The following is a 22,232-nucleotide window of genomic DNA, read 5'->3' as shown; positions in this document are numbered from 1 at the left end:
CAAATTAGAAGCATATCTAATTACTGAAGTTATATTTTATTGATTCATGATTTTTTTCCTTAAAATTTTCACATGCATGTAAATCTTTTTTTCTTTTATTTCAACTACTGTATTCAAAATACAAGATCCATTCAATAAAAATTTATTCTATAACTACTACGGAAATCTACAAGGTAGAAAATACTACTCCTTGGCCAAAGAAGTAATCACCAATCATAAGAAAAATAGTGAGCTTTCCTTCCATTAATTACTTATAAAATTCTGCACATTCTACAGAGGTCTTGATCTTCATGGTGTTTTTCTTTTACCAATAAAACCAAGATCTGCCATTATTGTTTCTTCTATATTTGTTCAGTAGACATTTACTAGTTTTTTTTCATTGATTGCACCCTACACACAAACTTGATTTGTTTTTGTCATTAAGAGTTTTTTTTGTTAACTTTCGTTTGCAGTATTATTTTATAACTTTTTAATTATTTAGTGTATGTAGAAAAACTAAAATTGTGTGTCCTTTTTGAGATATTTTTATTTATGTCAGCTTAAATACAATTATAATTGCACGAAATATCTTTCAAGGATTTTTTGCTAAATTATGGGAATTTTGAGTGTAGAATCTGGAGTGGATTTGAGTGAGAGAGTAGAATTATAATGTGTTTAAGGGGGAAAACTAAGAGAGAGGTACCTAAAGGATAGGATGAGCTATAGTTAATATAGCTTTCAGACTGTATTTGAGCAGTAATTACATTATAGAAGTCTATAATGATAAATATTAGAATGTATTTGAGCCGTGATTACATTATAGAGGTTTATAATAATTTTATGTATCCATAGCTTTAATTTCTTTTTCAGTTCATCACAGAATTACAGAGAATTCCTCATTAAGAATTATGCTGATACACTAATGTCACATAGTAGGTAATTGATTTTTTTTGTATTAATCTGAGAATTTTGCTCATAGATGGAAATAGTTCTGTTATTTGAAAGTACTGCAATATTTTGCATGTTAGTAAGTTAAAATAAATTTATAAGTATTAATATTTTTTTTAAATTTTATTATTTATAAGAGGAAAGGTAGACTAATCATTGTATGTTTTAAATTGGTTTATTATGGAGTTTTAAAACAAAACTTAGTTTTTCCTGAAGTGCTGTTCTTTTTCTTTTATTAAAATCTAATATTAAGAGAGTTAGTGCTTTCTAAAAATTACTTTGATTTTGAAGCAAGCTCAAATCGTATAAATTTAAGAGTGTTAGTAAAAAAAACTTAAAACAGGATGTTGGAGTATTTTAATTTTTGAATAGTTAAAATTACTTTGTTTCTTTGCGTACCACCTATTTTTCTCTTGTGTACCCCGTTTAAGAATCGCTGCTCTAGACTATTGACTTATTTTTTAATTGTGGTGAAATAAGACTCATAAATGCAGAATGCAGTTCTTCAAGACGACCCCCAAAGCAAAATATGCTAAAATTTGCAATATACATTGTTGAACAAACAACTTCATATAACGATAAAGGATGAAACTACCCTTCCTTATATATATATATATGTGTGTGTGTGTGTGTGTATATATATATGTATATTAAAAAGAGAAATTGAGAGGTTATATTCTGGTCTATCCATGAAAGAACTTACCCCAAACTGCAGTAAATTTTGTATATCTGTGCATAATACTAAAAAAAGCATAATACATACTATATATGTAACTTTTTGGGCTGTCCAAGGTTTTTGCAGAATAATGCAAAACATTCTGCTTTGGGTGTGTTGGAATCAATCAATCGAATTATGTATTGAATTAAGCAGAATTATAGTTATTAAAATTAAAATATTGTCTTAAAATATTGTTTCTGACTTTTCATTCTTATGCTTAATAAGAATATTTTTTAACAGTATTCTTTTGTTTGTGTTAAAAATCTTGGAAGCTTGTTTTGTGTCTTACTTCGTTGTACTTTTTTAGTTTATGGCAGATTGGACTAGACTATCTTGATCACTGTCAAATCAATGCTCGGTAAGATTTTAAAATTTTTTTCAAAATTGAAACTTTACGTAAGAATAAGTGTGTAAAATATATGTGTTTTGCATTGTATTCGATAAGGGAATCTGAAAAAATCTTTCTGTATATACATTACAAAAATTAATTTAATTATTTAATTGACTTTTTTAAGCCAGCTCCTTTGTTTTTGTATTAGTTTCAAAAACAAATTAGGCTGATAGTTAATTATATGTATAGCTGAATTTTAAATGGCAGGTATATTTTTTAAAACCAGTGCAGCAAATTACTTCGTAAAACATCCAGTGTCATTAATTATATGTCGGCTAAATATTTTATCCCATCTATTTAAAGTATTTTTTGTGGCTTTTTTGCAGTGCATTACAAGAAATTTATTTAGAAAGAATACCATTGCAAACAGAAGCTAAAGCTAGAAAAATACTTTTTTTGGCTAAGAAAAGAAATATGGATAATTTAGGTATGATAAACATTACAAAACTTTATTAACGTTTTTGATGATGCATATTTTGGAAATTTTAATAGTAAATTTATTTAATGACTTATGCAAATTGATTTATGTATTGAAAATATGTATAGTTCAAAGTCTAATATCTGGAATCATTTTGATTTTAGTGATTCTGGGTTTTAGATCTTCTCTTTATAGGTAGTTATAGAATTAAAATTATGAAATAGTTATTTATAAAATAATGAAGCACTTATGAACTTAAGAGGTATTAAAAATCATCGATTTGTTTTATTAAACTTCAGTGTAAGATATTTAAGCCCCATCTCTTTCTTTGTTTTCCTTTTTGTTGTGAATGGGCTTTAATCTAAAAGGGCTATTAGTCTCAAAATGGCATTTTACATGAAATCGCTTTAAATTTCCGAATCACTTTTCAAATTGTTGCCACCAAATAGTATTACCATGCATTCTGTTTAAAGAAGCTTTGAAGAATCTGCATGAATGTATGTTTCTTGCATTGTGAAAAAAAACAACAATACATAAACTCATCAAATTTTGAATAACAATAGTCCTGTGCACGAGCATGGGCACCTGTTAGCCTAAATTTGGAATTTGTATTTTGGAAAACTTTGTAACAAATTTTGGATTAAAAAACTCAACAATTTCAAAGTGAGCAATGACAATACCGCAGGGAATAAAACATTTTTATCTCCAGCACACAGGACTGTCTATCAAAAATTCAAAAGATATGCTGTTTTTAAATATTTTTAACACAATGTGGCAGTAGCCCAAATGTTCTCAAAATGTACCTGTAAATTGGGGGAGGGAAGAAGCCCATTTGGATGTAATATAAAATCTGAGAGCTTTCACATTTTTTTTCTTTTTTCCCTCCTTTTTTTTGTGTGTACATGTGGGTGCATGTGCTAATACTTTTTTTGAATTTTGTAGATAGATGTAATTTGAAATCCTGTGAAGGCCTTTTTAATTTCAAGGCCTGTAAAGGCCAGTTGAAACCTATTCATTCTTAACAATGCCTTTGTCACCTCCTCCACTATGAGTAGCAATAGTTTCTGGATTTAATAACCATACTACAGATTTGTTATCCATTAGTTGCCTGAAGATTGAGGATCATGTTTGCATTAGAAGACCTTTTATATCATAATACATTATCGCTTCTGTACATTTCTTCATAAATTCCATCTATTGAAAAAGTTTGTCTTTTGTTAATGATATCCAAAAATCTCCAAATTCGTGGTGTGTTTATTATTCATTGCCATGAAATATGGTATTTGACAATAAATTATGCCAGGCATTTTAAAAAATATGCAGACACATGCTACAGTGAATTTTTAATGAATGCTCCAGACAGCAGATTTTACATTAAAATATTGGGAGTACAAATAAGTCTCCGCCCCCTTTTTTTAAAAAACCAAAAATTGGCATTTATTTTGAATTTATTTGAAAGAATGTTTTATTCAAAGTATTGTCCATTGCTAGCCACTTCTTTTTTCCATCCTTCTGGCAGCATTCGGATACCACATTAGAAAAAGTGCGAGGCTATCCACAAATTAATCAGTGTTTGGTACCTTCATATGATGTGAAGCCCTACTCGGACAGAACATGTGTCATCAATTGAAACAAGTAACATTCAGGAGTAATGTCTGGTGAATACTGCAGGACAAGGAAAACTTCTCATTTGAGTATTTCTGAGTAGGTTTTGTCTGGTGTCAGTCACAGCATGTAGAAGAACGTGCATGCGGGAGAATAATTTTGTCATGTCTGGAGTAGTAGTGGGCACATTTTTCTTTGAGTGCTTGGCTCAGTGTCATCAGTTGTGTTTGGTAGAGAGCCCCAGTGGTTCAGTTTGAGCAATTCTTACTACATAACACTGAGTCACTCCCACCATATACACAACATGATTTTTTTTTCTATGAGTATTTGGCTTAGCTGTCGATGTTGAAGCATGGCCAGATGGTCCCCATGATTTCTTCTTCTTTGGGGCATCGCAAAAGATCCATTTTTCATCTCCACTGAGTATATGATGGAAAAAACCGTTTCCTTTATGCCTGACAAGCAGTATTTCATGTTTTAAAAAATTGGCGTTCAACATTTTTTGGCTTTATGGAACCCAGTTTTCTTGCTTTTGAATCATTCCCAATGATTTTAAACAATATGAAATTGCTTGTTTAATTACTCCTAATACAAATACTAGTTCTACTTGTGTTTGGCACGAATCTTCATCCAATAATGCCTCCAATTCTGAATCTTCGTGCACTGTCATCCTTCCACTTGGTTCTTTGTCTTTGACATCAAACTCACCATTCTTAAGCTGTTTAAACCATTCATGACAATGTCTCTCAGTTAAGGCAGCCTCACTATATGCTTATACAAGCGATCACTGTGCTTCAGCAGCAGATTTCTCCAGATTAAAGAAGTAAATAAAAACATCCCTCAAATGATGCTCATTTGGCTGAAAACTTAACATTTTCGCATGAAAAATATAGGATGTTGACACAAAATCGCTAATATTTGAAGGTTATGTTGTTAGCAAATGTCCAACCTTATATGACGTTTTAATCAGACAGTTTTAACCACTGTAATCATAACTTACTGGTGTAATAAGAACTTAATGGACAATTGTAAATCATAACTTACTGGTGTCACCATTTTTTTTTTTTTTTTTTTTCCAAATGGTGGAGACTTTTGTATTCCCAATATTAAAAAAAAAAAAAAAAAAAAAAAAAAAAAAAAAAAAAAAAAAAAAAAAACACTTGGTCTTGCCATTGTTAAAAAATTTAGCATAGATTCAAAAAAGGCTGCTTTGTATCTGCATTTCAATGTGTGCAGCACTCCGATACCAGCCTCAGACTTGTGAAGGGTGAGCCAACTAAAACTTGTGAGGTGTGAGCCAAACAGCTATCTAGAATCGGGACATTTTTTCCATTATTCGGTAAACTGATTGATACTAGCCTCAGATATGAAACTATTTTCAAGCCAATTATTCATTATGTTTTTTTTTATTTTAATGATAGATTATGAGGAACATCTTTTTGGAAATGGCTGAGATATGTTTTTTTCTTTTGAATTACAAAACGATGACTTTTGTTCATTTCTGCTGCATTTACTTGTGTCAAAATCTTTAGTCTTGCTCTTAAACTGTAGATACCAACTGGGACCTTTTCTGCAGAGGTGACTGAAATATTTTGAGGCACATATGACCAAAAAAGATAAATTTTGTCTACGTTATCAATTTGTTCTGGAAATAACTTTTCACCATTAATGTGTTCAATGAATTCATCTGTAAATATTCAAGTGCTTCAGTATTAGTGAAAGGTTGTATGCCTGAAATTTTTAAGTACCTTGCACCATGGTAGTTTTTAAATTTTGTTAACCAACCTGTTGGATAAACACTGAGTTTTAAACTTTTTATATGCGCTCATTTCCTTATGAAATATTTTGGCTTGGCCATTAACATTATACATGTCAATCTCATGTCCTTGCTGCACTGCTGTCTCAGCCTTCACTTATTACTTTGTCATGGTCATCATTTTTAGTATAACAAATGATTTTCCTGTTATTTATTGTGAATGGGGCATTAATATCTACAGAAAGTTACTTTAGAAAAAATGTTGTATGTTAATTTTTCAGTGCTATACATTGTGCAAACTTTTGAGATGGATATGCCTTTATATAATATTTTACAGTAATTCCACTTTTTTCTCAATTAACATCAAAACATGCTTTCACTTTGCAGCTCCGGAATTCAAAACTCTATTTGCAGGCAAAAATTCAAAATTTAATTATGATAAGATAGTTGTAATAACAATAGCATGTAAAAAACTGATAAGCTGGGTCAAATTAAAAACATAAGGAAGAGCACATTTTACTGTATTAAAAAATATCTTGGAATTATATCTTACTTTCCTGCTGCTATGCCAACAAGAAAATCAATATGAGCAACATCCCACTCTTAGGTCTTATGTCTTAGGGCTTCCTGTATTGTTTCGGTTGGATAGAAAACTGTTACCCTTTACAGCCACTCCAGGGTCAAAAGTATGGTCGTGGCTGGTCGGTGTATAGTTATTTGACCATGGAATGATTCCTTATTCAGCAAATGATATGAGAGAATTTCATTATTCAGGAGAAAATTTCTAGATTTATTAGGGCGGGGGGAATCTTTAAAAATTTTTTCCTTTTTTTTTTTGCTGGTGGTCAATTAATGTTAAATTATTTTGGATACTGATCACATGATTTTGAACTTTGTGCTATTTTCTCCATTGTGTGAAAGTATACCATTTCTGTGAAACCTTTCAAACCCAACTGATGTAAAGCAAATAAGCTGAAGCAGCTTGCTTGCCTGAATATTTCCATAGTTTTCTCTATTTATAAAATAAATGCAAACAATATTTTCTGAAGGTTTTCTGTAAAAGCATCTGTGAAAGGTATGTTTTGATAATAAATTATTTATCTGAATTTTCTCACCATATCTAGTTGGCTACAAAAAGACTTTTAATTTTCTTTTTTGATTTGCATATAATTAATCTAAATATCAGGAATAAGCTATTTGTCCCTCATTTCAAATTTTAAAACCTATGTCACATTTTCATGATTATACACTTTATACTACAGTACTGTTTTTTCACTTTTCAAAAGTAGAATGTTCTCATGAAGCTTTTCACAAAAATGAAAAATGCATTTACCATAAATTTAGATGGGTGGAAAAGTATTTTAGATATCCTCATGCTGTAAAAGAAGCCTGTTTAATCTTATCAAATGATTGCTGAAATCTAAAATAACATTAAATAAAAAATGGTATCATAAATATCTAACAAATATAACTAGAATATATAATAATGTTTTACCTTCCAAAATTTTGAAGGAACAAGCACAGTAGAAAGTGTAAAAGTGGTGGTGATGGTCTTGCTGAGAAACTGAATTTTTGGATGTTAAGTTTTGAAAGAGTTATTAGAGAGGGAAAGAAGGTAACCATTTATTCACATCAAGTTGTCTTTGCAATTTTTCTGCCTATCTGCTGCATTCTGAAAAATTTAGATTTGTCATCTGCTCTTGCTGATGTAAAAGGCTTGAAATAATAATAATAGTATAATTCATTCTTTAAACTGACTTTATTTCCCCTGTGTAGTTCTTTGCAGGCAATTGATGTGGCCTGAAAGCTAAATTAAATTATTATATTTTCTTCCACCATTAAAGAAAACAAATTCCTAGTGGCATTTTTATTTTCTTCCCCTTCATGCAAGTAAAATTCTTTGTATTTCATTAAAGATACTAATCTAAGTCTTCCATGAAAGTTAAATGGCAGAGTGAACTTTCCAAAACGGAGGGCACCTGTGTGCCATTAAACTTATTTTATATTCAACGAATAACTTATTTTTGACATAATCTAGGATAATGAAACTTTGGTTCACAAATTCAGTTTGTTTCTAAAGGCCGTTCATTCCCTGGAATGTTCAAAAACCAAACCGGTTTTCTGCATAGGCATTAATGTAAAGTAGATTAATATATTCCTAGATCACAGATAATCGCTTATTTAAAAAATGTATAAAATTTATAAATGTTATTTAAAAAAAGTTTACGACAGGACTCTGCAAACAAGTTCACGACACAATGCAAATCATTAAATCCAACCCCCCCCCAAAAAACTGAATGAAACAGATAGATTCTATCACATCCCTGTAAAGGAGAATAGATGGCACAAATGCAAAGTGATGAGAAGGAGAATAGGAAGCAACATTATTTTGACAACAAGTTCCCTTTCATAAAAACATCAGGTAATCTTCTTTCTGTGTGAACTTCTTTTTTCTGTGTCTTTTAGCACCAATTGACTGCGCTTGAAATTCGTTTGGCCTCCATTTTTCTCAAAATTTATCTGTGTCTTCTATTTTTAAAATGTTTTTAGAAAGAAACATGGCATTATCATTAAAGTTGTAGCTTTCTTATGGTAATATGACCTGAAACTTTGCATCTTATCCCATTTTGCACAAATTTTAGAATGGTGTCATTACATGAAGCTTTGCTCTGCACTCCATTTTTGCACAAATTTTGTGGGTCAAAGAACTAGGTTTATCTTCTGATGACACTTCCTATTCAACTGCTTTTTGTTGTGGCTTTTGAAGGTGTTTGTTTTTTCTAGTTGAATTTATTTTTATGTTTTTCTAGTCATTTCTTCATGTCTTCATCGTTGACCTCCAAACACAATGTTTTCCATAGAGATACAATGTTGTAGATATAAAATAGATTAAATGGGGGATGTAGTATCGTGGCCCTAAAAATCTGTGCCTGTAGCCACTATCTGGTCATAATTTCCCCCAAGCCAAATTCATAATCCCATAATTCACTTGTTGACAGGCTTTATTCCTGAGAGTAAAATAATTGAAAAATACAAAAGAATGTTTTTTAGAGTTAATTCCCTGAGTGTTAATTCAGTGTGAGAGTTTACCTGAAAATCTTTGAAAAATCATTTGTTGCTGATTTGAGTGTTCATAACATATTTATCATCCAACATGTTTTTTGTTGAGATGATTGTTTGATCCGAATGAGAGGCATTCATGATCCAAGGTTCCATTGTATATATTTTTTAAAACTTTAAAGTCTAACTTGTATAATTTTGAATTTTGTAAGTTTTGATGAAAAATGTGAATGATTGTTGTTTGGATGTATTCAGCAATTTTTTAATGTAGTAAAGCCATAATATAATCTTTTAGCTTTAAATCTGATAGATATAATATTGAAATTTATTTTGATGTGAAAAGTAAATGTGATGTCTTCAATAATTTTTTTATAATTTTTTTAATGCAGTGAAAACTATTGCCAATGTGATGACATCAAAAGCTATAGCAAATGGGAAGCTTGAAACTGCGTTAACATGGGTTGCACACTCAAAGGTTTGTTGAAGAAAATTATTTTGAATTAAATTATACCAAATTACAAGAGTAGCTGGGGAGGGGAAAAAAAAAAAAAAAAAAAAACATTGATTTTAAATGCCCAGGCAAACATACCTTATTGAGCACTTTCATTCACATTGATCTGTAGGTGACAAAGTGAGTGAAAAGTGAGTTTATTTCATAATTATTTTCTGTTTTCTTAAGTTTATAGCTGCATAACTACATATATGGATAAGGCCACCAGGCGTCCACAGGTATGGGTAGAAGCGGGCAGGATATGAGAATTTTACCACTGGTTGTACAGGTATAGACCTGCTGCACTGACTACTTAGTTTTGCCTCATTTCTGAGAGAGAATACCCTATAGCGGTCTGAAGGTCTTTCGCACCCCTCTTGCCCTAAAACTAACCTCTCGAGAGACCTTTTGCCTCACTATGTATTTTTAGTGACTCTTTGCCACACAGACATTATATACTTACCTATTGGTAAAGCAGTTAGTATCACTATACTGACTGGGCAGCCACCAGAACATCCACAGTATAAGCAAAAAATGCTGTTAATTGAGATAATGCTGATATACTGTTAGCCAACCTTTGGCTGTAATAAATACCCTTGAGCTTCTCTGCTTGCTTTTGATAAGATTTTGGAAAGCAGAGAGAGAAAGCTTTCACTTTTCCAAGACGGCACTCAAAATTTGCCATTTAGTGCCTACATTAGGGTTGCCACGCTACCTGGAAAAACGTAAAAAGTCAGGGAATTCGAAAATTGACCAAAAAATTCAGAGAAAAGTCAGGGAATTTAAATATTTTAGTAAAAATCTGGAAAAGTCAGGGAATTTCATACGGCTATTCCCCCCCAAAAAGCGAGTTTTGCGCCGACGTTGGAAGCGATCACTTTCTTGGTGAATTATGTGTCGCGTGAGCATCATTCAGCCATCTGGCATAGAGCTAATTTTTGCTGCTCCAATCAGATTGTCTTGAGAGAAAGGCAAAGCAAGTTTCCAGTAACTTTTGGATTCTAGTAACCTTGAGTATTGAGAGACTCCCATGCGTGCATTTGGGGATATTATGATGAGCAGTAAACGGGTCATTTTGGTGTTGGCGACAATTTTCAAAATCGTGCCAAGGCCGTAGCGTATACTAGGATTTTACCGCAAAATCTTTTTAACCCCTCTTTTTTTAATAAATGCCTTATTTGTCATTTTGCAGTAAAAATAAAAAATAGTAATCAGTCACCTAGGCTAACCATTTAATGTAACTTTATTCACCAAAATATCGTTGATTATTCTAATTCAATTTTTAAATAATTATCTTTATTTTAATGTTATTTATGCCATTTAATGTTGCTTCTTCTCTCTAAATTTATTTATTATTTTTTAGTAAATAATACTTTCAAATTTCAGGAAATTTTTTCTACATAATCCTAAAATTAATTCTAGCAGTATAATGACATACCATCACGAAATTTAATGCACATATTGTTTGCTTATGCATGCTACTAAATAAATATAAAATACCTGAATTTATTAAAAAATATCATTAAATAGATTTTTCTTTCATTTAGCTGCAAAATATCTGCAAAAAAAGACATTTTTAAATCCAGATTGGGCAGATTCTAATCTTAATCTTCAGTGGAGAAGAAAACTCCTATTATAGTTATAATAGTAATGCTTTGGGGGATTATATATTAAAGTCATATGTAATTGGCAAATTTTTGTGTTTTCAAATGGTACCATAATTAATTTACCTCTTAGCATAGCCAATGTGCATTACGTGGATAGACTGGATTACGTGGATTCCTGTTTGAGTGGCAACCCTGCTATATACATTGTAATGTTGGCATTGGTTGATCTCATTTCTTGTTCATAGAATTGATAGGACACATTTATCAAGAATTTAAAAATACATTTTTTTTTTTGTTAATCCACCGCTCCATTTCATAATTGTGTCCAATCGGTGAACTGTGCTCATGCTACATGAAACTACGTCACAAATAGAAAAGCTATTTTCAGAAGAAAAAAATTACTTTATGAATTGAATGAACATATGTATTGTTCTCTCAACTGTTGCCATACCCACACCTAGCCATTAGATTGGTGCACATTGTATCTACAACCTGTTTTTTTCATACTGTATATTAGATGTACTCTGTGCACCATACTAATTGAGAAACAAAATTCTGATGACGAATGAGAGTCTTATATCAGCTGCATGACCTTAGAAACCTGTGAAATAAAATTTTCAGTTGCTGTATTTAAGGGTGTCAGTATTATTACTTATAAATGTAGATCTTACTACCTGATGCACACAGAAGTTGCTTGTCATGCTATTCACCTAATACTGTTTGAGCATAATGCATTAATTAGATTCTACAGTTTTTATTCTTATTACTTTTGTTAGTATACTGTGTTAAAAATTGTGAATCAGGTATGTTTAAATATTCTCCAGACCCTCTGCTATATAAATAACAAATGTAATTATTCGTAGTCATTCCCTCACTTCTATCAAGTTTTAGCATTTTTAGTCTGATTTATTTTATATACAATCTAAAATGACTCAACAAACTTAAGATGTGACAAGAAAATATGCTATGTCATAGCAGAATCCAGCAAACTAGTCTGTTGCCTTGTCCATATAATGTATATTGTATTAGATCAGTATTTTTACTTCCTTGTATGAAGTAAAAAGGAAGTATTGTAATCGCAGAAAGCTTCAGGCAGCATATTTCAACGAAAATATCCACTCTGACCACTTTCGAATGCAATTTAACGATATTTTTGCGTAATATCTATACGTAAGGACAGAATAAAAGACTCTTTTCCTCCAAAAATACTAAAAAAATGCTTTAAAATGAATTCTGAAGAGAATTTTTCGTGGTGTCTGTACGAACGTATGTACGTACGTACCTCACATAACTCAAAAACGAGTAGCCTCAGAACATTGAAATTTTGTATATAAGACTACTATGACATGTAGATGTGCACCTCGTATTTTGGTTTTAATCGGCCGCGCCAAATGTATATAAATATATTTATAAATATATCCACTCTGTTACCTGGCTCAGTGATCTCAGTTTCTTTATTCTTATATGTTTGTAAATTGTACATTTTTTGCTTTAAAAATGATTGATTATGTTGTTAAGTTTTAAATAACATGGCGGACATATTTGTTTACATTTGAAACAGCAGAATTGTAAATTTGTTGCCAATCTAGAGACGCTAAGCTTCGCAACACAAAAATAACGCCTTCATTTATTATTGCGAATTAAATCATGCTTAATCCTTTCTGGAATTTTTTCGAGGAAATAAGTATTTAAGATTTACTTCGTAATTTTTAATACAGATATTTTGACTTTTTATGTATTTCTGCCTTCTTACAAAGTGAGAACTGAATTAATTGAATGAGAAATACTCAATCATCTGTGAAAAACTGTTTCTTTTTCGTTTTGATTGCTTAATTTCTTTTATACATCATTCTAGCTTTGTTATAGTATTTGAATAGAACATGTGGCAACGATTAGATAATTCTTTAAATGATATAAATTTTGTGCATTCTGAGTTATAATATGAACGAAATATAATACTGTTAAGTAAACCTAGTGCCAGAGTGTCGCTATGGTAAACAAAGTGAATTTTAAAGAATGCATTTATTTTATTGTGGTTTATGCGCTGTCGGCGAAAGTAGGTTTAATTCAATCTAATAAGTTAAATGAAATGGGGAAAAAAAAAAAAAAAAAAAAAAAAAAAAAAAAAAAAAAAAGCGTATAATTTAATATTCTGTACAAGGAAGTCATGTGGTGTACACATCAGATTTTTATATTAGAAGTTTATAAACTGTTTAAATATATATTAACCTTCAAAGATATATTTTTTTAAAATTAAGTGCAAGAAAATATGCTTGTACAATTACCCAATGAAATATTTTAATATTATTAAATATTCACAGTATAAAATATTATATCATTATAATTTGAATAATAATTCTAATATAATTGAATTGGACTTAAAAGTGGTAAAATATATTTCAACAAAATGGACATGTCAGAATCAAGAAGTGCAATAAAAATTAAATTATGCAGTGTGTTGGGTAGGGGGAAACAAGCAGAAAAAGTGAAAAAAAAAATCAATGTCTTTGTGGTGAGGGTTCAGTTTGTGCACCACCGTATCATTTTATCAGCAGAGGTTGACATTATGGTGGGGCCTTCATGCCATCCTACCTTTCGTACTTCGTAACAATCAGATGGATGAACTTTTGTTATCACACAAGGACCGAAGAATTTGGGACGAAGTTTCAGTCCAGGTCCAAACCGGGTGTGCCGTATTGCTATTTGGTCTTCGAGCTTGTATTTACGGGCAGGTTTGGAACATTTCTTATACTGTTGTATATTTTCTCTTTGTAAACGGGGTGTATTCTGTTAAGCTTTGATACGTAACACGTTTTTTTCATGAAGAATCTGTTGTTGGTGTTCCTTGTAAAATCTTCTTCATTTATGCTTCCAGGTCCTTTTCGTGCCTTTCTTTGGGCGTGAAGCAGCTAAATATAAAACAGTAATTTTTCCCACAGATATTTTAGCATTCTTTATTGCCTCAACTGCATCTTTTTCATGTATGTAATTTACGATAGCATTTCGACATATAGGTTATAAATTTAGAGTTATATGAGATGCTTTCAGAAAAAAATTCAACAATTTGAGAAATTACAGTATTGGCTGGAGACAAATAATTTCCTTGGATTGTATCTCTTTTCCTGGTTGTCATGTGGGCGTGTTGCCATTCTGAGATGTAAAAATAAGCTTGTAACCATTCATGTGTGAAGTATTTATATATATATATATATATATATATATATATATCTAATGGCCGGGTGCTTTATTTAATAACCATTAATTAGCATTGGACCACTATAAGGGCAGGATTGGTGACCATTTCATCATGGAAGCACCTAATAGGTGGCCACCGTTGCCTCCTATGAAAGGACGGGCAGTTACAACCATGTCTTTTCCAGAATTTGAACCTGGGCCCATTGCTGCTGCAGTCAGGGTCGTTAACCACTCTACTGACTGGGTGGCATATCAGTTAGAATTTATTGTTGGAATATTATAAAGCATATTGTGAAAGGCTTACTAGTTATCTATATTGAATTATTTTATAAATGAATCAAGAATCATCTCAGATTATGCTAAAACATTATAGGATTGGAAATATGTTAGATCTTGCTGACTATTCCATTAATGATTATATAGTATATGCAAGTGACATTTTCATATGGGTGACTATTATAAAGTGGAAAGAAAACTTCTTTAGGATTAGGATGCACTAGAGAATTAAATTTTTAAGATTTTTTTCACACTGAGAACACAGTTTAGAAGTAAATTAAAAAAAAATATATTTTAAGTAATATCACATTGATAATTACTTGATCATTGAAAATTACGCGATGCTTGTGCAGTGAGATAAATAGTAGCCAAATCAAAGAAAAGAAAATTTTAAATGATTGTGCTAAGTAAGCAAGTACTAGAAAAATTGCCAGAAGCTAACTTTTAGAATAAACTTCATTTGGAAGATTTTCTAATATATTTGATGATGAAGATCAAAGTCTTGGAATGGTTAGTTCAATCACTAGGAAGAAATATCCATAAAATATTAAAGAAAAAGATCTTAATTAACTTTTGAAAATATCATGTAGGTAAATCAGGTATTAAAAACAATTGCCTTTTGGAGAATTTATATGTCAGATTCTATATCTCTGTACTATTTGAGACATATGCACTACATGCCTGTTTTCTTTCTTTCTTTCTTTTTTTTTAAATTTGAAACCTCTGAAAGTTGAGTGTTCTGTTAAATCTTTTTCTGAATCTGTGGGTGTATGTTTCAGTTAAATTGAATAATCTATAACTTTTGTGAAAGATTTATTTATATTTTTTTAGGATGTTCACTTTGCAGATGAATTGGCAAACAGGTAATAAAAATATTTTATCTTGTTACATAATTTTTTTCCATTTACTTTGTCTAACTTATTAATAATAAAATCATTTTGACAAACATTGGAAGATGAAATATTTCATGCACATGATAATGTACTGCAAATTAAATGTCATTCAGAGGAAAAATATGTAATTGTTAGTATACAAATTATAGAATGAGTTTTTAAATATTTCTAAATCTGTTATGAATATTATGGGTTTCACAACATATTTAGAAAAAAAGCAGAAATGATTTTTGATCAAGTAGTTATTTCCAAAATTAAGACTATAAGTAATAAAAATAATTTCACATTCAAAAATAAGATACAATAAAGCAAAAATTTTTTAACGCAAGGTTTTTAATTATGTATTTTTACACAAAGAGTAAAGTTTTTCAATTCAAAATACAGTATGCTTAGAGTGAATGATGTTATATTTCCTGTTCAGCTGACTGAATATAAACATATGTAATATTGAACAGCAGAGTGAACTGGCGGGCTAAGATAAATTTTTCTAAAATTTTAAAAACAATATACAAGTTTATGCAATATATGCCTCACAAGAATAAATTTAAATATGTTAATGAGATGAATAAAATTGCGATTTCATTCTTAAAAGTACCTTATATTGAGGTTCGAAGTGAGATGTACTGATTCTAAGGAACAAGGCTAAATGCTCATCTTTCAGTCTGCTACTGAAATAATTCTTTCTAAGGTTCATAGTTGAAGACACTTGTTCACATATATAAGATGAAACAAACATAGCACTGATTTTCTAAGCATGAGATATTAAATTTGGAATACTTATTTTCGATAATAATTTATAAAACTCTTAACTTTGGCATATTTAGAAAAAATTGATTGTTAAGATTGCAACTCAATTAATTCAAGCTGCAAATCTGACCTCACCGCTTCACAATTTACGTTGAAAGGCATGGCAAAATTATCAAATTCTGTTTCAATGGCATTGAAATCTTAAAATCTTCGCTCGAACTAAAAATGCAGTTTTTTCAAGCCATCTTCATAAATCTTAAGCTTCTCTTCAGTTATTGAGGGTATTGAATATAACCTCGGGAAATGAGACAAGTCGTTCTTAGCTAGCTGCCCAGCAAACAGATTAAGTTTTAAGTTAAGATAGTTAAAATTAAGTTTTTTCTAAGAGCTCTAATTCACCTATGTTGGATTCTCATATGTCTGCTTCCCGAGAAAGAGATAATGTTTGTTGGCGCAAATCTACAGCTATAACTAATAAAAAACTTCCACCTTTAACACTTTACCAATTGAAAGCTGTCTGTGTTTGCTATTTCCATCAATTTATGTTTTTAGAATAAAAATAGAGAAAGTAAAAAGATCATCAGCCCTTTAAAAAAAAAGGAAGAAAAAATAATATTTAAATAATAATATATAATTACATATTTCTTTTAATTTGCCTCGGACCGGCAAATTAAAATTCTATCCACGGGCCAGATAGAACCTTCCGGTGGGCGGTGGTTTGCCCATCCCTGATCTAAAATAAAGAGTATTGAATATATTTCCAGAATTAAATTAGTTTAGAAATATAAATTTCAATTAAAAATTTGTAATGTGATTTTTATTTAATTACATAATATGCCTCACAAGAATAAAAGCTGAGAAAATGCACAAAGCTAGAACATCCTTTCAAGATATTCTTGTGCACCAAACTGCCCACAGATATTTGGTTCCTGCAATTTGCTGCACAATTGTCAACTTCTTTCCGAACCCAGCATATTTAATTAACAAGCTTTTTTATGCAATGGAGCTGCAATTATTAATTTTCTTAATTTATATGAAAATTTTCTGGATCTAAATTTAACATATACAAATTTGATAACATTTAAAAACCAAATTGCGTCAGGTGCAAAGGAAGTAAAAATGAACGTTTCTGTTATAAAAAGAATGCGTTTTCCTTTTTTCTTTGTCTGTATTGTCTTTTCTTTATCTGTTTTTAGATATACTGCATAAAAATATTTGGTAATTATAAAATTATTATAATAAGTTAAAGAAATATCAAAACTGTTACATTTTTGGCGACTTTCCTGCTGCAGGTCGCGACCCATCGCAGCTCTAGACCAAATTAAATTTAACGCTGACCTAGATCATAGTTAATTTAATACATGCATATTGGTTAGACTAGATGATTTGTAAATAAGGTAAAGCACATGAGGGTTATCTTACTGAAGGGTGGTATGTATTCGTGGAGGACTTTCTAAGGAAACTGGCTTGTATTCATATCACACATCAGAACTGTGAAAGTCAACTATGAAGCTAGCTGTTTTGCTTAGATTTGAACCCAGGTTGAACTACTAGGATTCAGTGGGCTTAACCACTCAGCATTTGGTTGACACTTTGATGTTGGATTTTTTAAGAGATGTTAGCTTGTAGTTGTTACATTGTTTAAAATTATTTACAGTTATGCTTTTTTCTTGGTTTTTGGCCTTCAAAAGGGCCTTTATATTTTTAATTTGTGTTTCTGAAGAAAGAGGCTTTTTTTTTTTTAAATGAAGGTATTCAATCCCGCTAAAATTATTGTTTGAAGAATCTTAACTATCCGACAAATCAGTGTTAAACTTCACACACTCAACAGTGTTCTCCAACAGACAATCTGATTTCCACATTTTGTTCATCTCTTTTGTTACATGTCTCATGTATTTAGTCCATTTCATAGGAGTGTTGAAATCAGTCCCTTTCTAAGTCATTTTATGAACTTCATCCTTTTCAAAAGTTCTATTTTTAATGCTACATTTCCTTTCACACTACATCCAACTTCTGCAGCTACAGCACTGGTACTGCAATTCAAATTGTTTTTGAATCTTAGAAATGTGGACTATTGATTCTGCTTTCAACATATCAGCTTCTCTAGGAATATTTTTTCCTGTCATCCAAGCTAAATATCTGCTTTCCTTATACTTGAAGAAGGAATGTTTTCAGGCAAAATGCTATGGTAAGACACATTATCCAACACAGTAACACTGTTTAGGTTGTAAGTTAGGCAGTAACTTTTTTACAAATCATTTCTCATAATATTTTGCGTTCATTTCCTCGTGATAATCTTTTTTTTTTTTTTAAAAAGCTTCAAATACGTAGCATGCTTCAGGAATAAATTTGTCTTTGTTACCAGCATGAACATTTTCCTGAGAGAGTAAAGCCATTAAAAGGCCACAGAAAAGGCTGTTTTAACTTTTTTTTTTATTACTGTTGCATCCTGTCAAATTTGAGCTTTAGGATGGCTAAAATTTACCCAGGTTTTATTGGTATGGTAAATTGTCCTACCTAGTGTTAATATTTTTTATATTTCCTAGATTTCTGTGCATCTAGCTCTGAGTATCATCGCATTCAATCAAAATTGACTATAATTTTTGTTTTTTATATGCAAATCCTAAATCATCCTACTGTTAAAATGGCCATATTTTATAAATCAGCTTCATCATTTATAACCTCTTGTTGAGTAGGAATTTCATTCTTAGAAAAGAAATTGAACATTTTTATATTGTTCCTAAAGTTAGCTAAATTGTGTCGTTTGATTCGGATTTGCAACTACTGACTTTAAAAGGTTGGGAGTTGAAAATCCACCATTTTCTTTCAGTTAAAATTTCATGCAATTTATACTTGTCACAGAAATGCCAATCAAATCAGAAATAATAATTTCATTATCCAATTTATTAGGAAAATGTTCTCATAGTTTGATAAATTGCCATTAATAACTGCTTTCTTCTCCTTCCAGTTGTTAAATGAATAAACAGTTAATTGGTTTTCACAGTGAGAATTGGGTGAGGTCGTGGTTACTGGAATTTGTAGTCTTGCCAGTAATGCTTAAAAAAAAAAAGGGTCAATAATGCTCTGAAAAGTTCTTCCTATTGATCATCAAAGGATTGGCATGATATTAGCGAATTTTTAAATGAAAAGTTAGTTGCAACGTAATCTGTTGCTTTGTGCATTTGTTTCATTTTGTTCTGTTTGCTCAACAGTATTTACATTTCATATGACATAGAGTAATTTTACAACATGACTTTTCAAAATGCTAGGACTATATTTTATAGCAGATCCATACGCTTTCTACTATATTTAGTATTCTCAACTTAGGTTGATTGATAGTATTGTTACTTATGTTGTTGTTTAATTTCTATTATATTTCCTCCTTTAAATGTTTTGTGAAATTGTTTGTGTAAATCCCTGGCTACAAGAATGCTGTTAATTTTCAATACTTAATCTCCCCCCAACAGCCCCATGAATTTTTCCACTCAATAAGCATTATATTAGGAATCATCATTCATTTAAAGTGATTAAAAGATTCTCAATAAAAATGAAAATTATATGTGCAAACCCTGCAAGGTAGTTGTTAAAGAACATGATTAAACGAGGACACAATTGAATTATTAATTCATTAGATAAAATACTAAATGACGAATCATGATTATTGAGTTGAACAATTATTGAAACATCATTTGTAATTTATTATTATAACATCTTTACCAATTTTCCAAATCTAACTTCTGAGTTTCTAGAGTTGTGATTATGACAAGAAGCTTCAATTATATGCTTTTGAATAATAGTATTACTTTTTTTTATCATAGTGCACAATTTGATTCTTTATGTTTTTTTACTCTGTATTATTTAATAACTGAAGGTTATTAAATTAAGTAAGGTACTGGTAATTACTTTTTACCAGCCGTGCTGTAATGTAATAAATTTTGAAGCATACATAAAATTTGCTTTTATGAACCATTTTTGTAAATTAGGTGGCTAAGAGAGTATGTGGAAAGAAGAAATATTGAAGGCTTTGAAATTTTGAAAGATATGGGATCATGCATGTTAGTCAGTGATAAGTTAACATTTGTAGGTAAGTGACACTTTTTATAAAGGTTGCTTTTTGTATGTTCAGTTTCTCTCAGTATAGCTGTCAGAATATCCTTTCATAAGCTGAAATAATGTAAAATAAAGAAACAGCTGTCCATAATTTATATAAAAAAGAGCGTTCCCAAATTCCCCAAAAAACCTATCCAATCATGCAAAACATCTTTCTAAATCTAAAATAAAAGTTACAGAAGTAAAGATAAAATGAATACATAGATTATGTAAATACAAACAACATATGCATGATATAATTAATAAGAGCACTCTGAAACTGGTGCATAGATGCAGTAATGGGACATAAAAGACTTAGCAGACAATAAAGAATGAAAATCATCTATCTTTTTGTCATTTATATTTACATTGTCGATACTTGTCTAGCCCAATGTTAACAATCGAATTTGTAATGCTTTGGCTGATGAGCAAGTTATAAGTAAGATAGTATACTTGATTGCTAAGACTAACTTATTTTTTTTTTTTACTCTAAACCTTTTGAACAGTTCATAGGCACTCAACTATCTTGCAAAGCTGTCTGAAACCTTATGCCATATTTTAGGTAGTTGTCTCTCTCAGGAATCATTGCACAAAACAAATGCTGAACAATACTTTGCTTTTCATCTTTTGTTGTAAAAGTAAAAATCCCTTTTTTTGATTATCTTTGTTAGCCAAAGAAGGTAACAATTTATAAAAAAATTAAATGAAATTGAATTGAAGCCCTATTTTTTTAATGCTTGTTTTATTTCATAGGATATATATTTAATTAATAAATTGTGCTTTTGAACCTATTTTGTAATTTTCTGTAATGTGTCAGTGATATGAAGAGACCTGTTATTGAAACATTATAAACAAAAATATAAAATATTTTAAGTTGTGTACAACAGTTATTCATGTAAAAGTTATGAAAATATAAAGAAGGATATTCACATATAAAAATCATGCTTAAGTTTGCATGTAATAAAAGATGTATTAACATCTTTGAACTTGATGTGTATTTTATGATGCGTCTAAATGTTGATAGTGATTAGCATATTCCTGCATATTTACCACTATGAAACTTCTGAAATGAGCTGATTTTATAATGCAGTTATTTAATTGTTATATTTGGGAAGGACATTTTTTGCAACTTGCTAAGCTGCATACTGACAGCTTTTTCTCTTATAATACTCCCCCCAGCTGATCATTACTTTGACTTAAACATGCTTTATTTTGGAAGCTAAGTATGTCATTTTCTATAAAATCTTGTGTTCTTGAATTAAGCTATCCTTATATATATTTATTACAAGAAAAGAAAAGGAAGGAGGACTTTGCAGTTTTTGTATTTTTTTTAAATTGTGTCTCAGTTTAAATTTTACATTGATACCATTTCTAAGAATCTTTCAACATCCATCCTTACATTAGGAAAATCACATTTTCTAAAATTATCATAAACCTCCACATTTATATGATTTTGGATTCCAAATGACTGCCATATTTGCAAAGGGGGTATTTCATCTGAACTTTTCGAAGCCTTCATTTTAAGACACATGGTGTATTTACTATATTTTGAAACTTAATGATCTCAGGGTTTCTCACAATTTTAATTTTCGCTGTTCTATGAATTTACCTTAATTCAGTTCGGTAGAAGCTCATGTATATGCATTTTTTATATAAAATTTTTATATTTCAAAAACCATAGCATCATGCCTGCTGTTTCTAGAATGAATAAAGTTTGAAATTTTTGTGTATCTGCATTATGGGTTATTTGAAAAGTTTTATGTTTTTTTGATTATAAATACAAATAAAGCAGTACAGGAACATAAAAAGCTACCATTGAATCAAAAAAAAAAAAAAAAAAAAAAAAACACAATTGTATTCTTTTGACTTTTTTTTGCCATCTCTTGAGCAATTTCAAAATTCTCCCATTTTTACTTCCCTGTATGAAATAAAGGAAGTATTGTAATAGCAAAAAATTTCGGTTATGGTATTTTAACGAAAATATCCATTTGAATGATGTTTTTGCATTACATCTGTATGTACGAATAGAACAAAGGACTCTTTCCCCCAAAACAGATTGT

At 30.4% G+C, this 22,232-nt stretch overlaps 1 protein-coding gene across 5 annotated transcripts in view; it reads left to right on the top strand.

Annotated features, from left to right (window-relative positions):
- Nucleotides 1-22,232, top strand: part of Nup75 (nuclear pore complex protein Nup75) — a 120,874-nt gene that overhangs the window by 73,332 nt on the left and 25,310 nt on the right. For all 5 annotated transcript variants that reach the window (XM_085813878.1, XM_085813876.1, XM_085813877.1 and 2 more), the window contains exons 15-20: nucleotides 850-915; nucleotides 1,953-2,003; nucleotides 2,363-2,463; nucleotides 9,265-9,350; nucleotides 15,275-15,306; nucleotides 20,067-20,167. In XM_085813878.1, coding sequence (XP_085670004.1) covers nucleotides 850-915; nucleotides 1,953-2,003; nucleotides 2,363-2,463; nucleotides 9,265-9,350; nucleotides 15,275-15,306; nucleotides 20,067-20,167 — 437 coding nt within the window. The remainder of the gene's footprint in view (nucleotides 1-849; nucleotides 916-1,952; nucleotides 2,004-2,362; nucleotides 2,464-9,264; nucleotides 9,351-15,274; nucleotides 15,307-20,066; nucleotides 20,168-22,232) is intronic.

The sequence above is a fragment of the Stegodyphus dumicola genome, chromosome 3 (assembly GCF_044657685.1).
Source record: "Stegodyphus dumicola isolate Sdum_Otavi_A_Nest chromosome 3, ASM4465768v1".
NCBI lineage: Eukaryota > Metazoa > Arthropoda > Arachnida > Araneae > Eresidae > Stegodyphus > Stegodyphus dumicola.
Note: the sequence above shows the minus strand (reverse complement) of the source record. Positions and strands in the feature narration are given on the sequence as shown.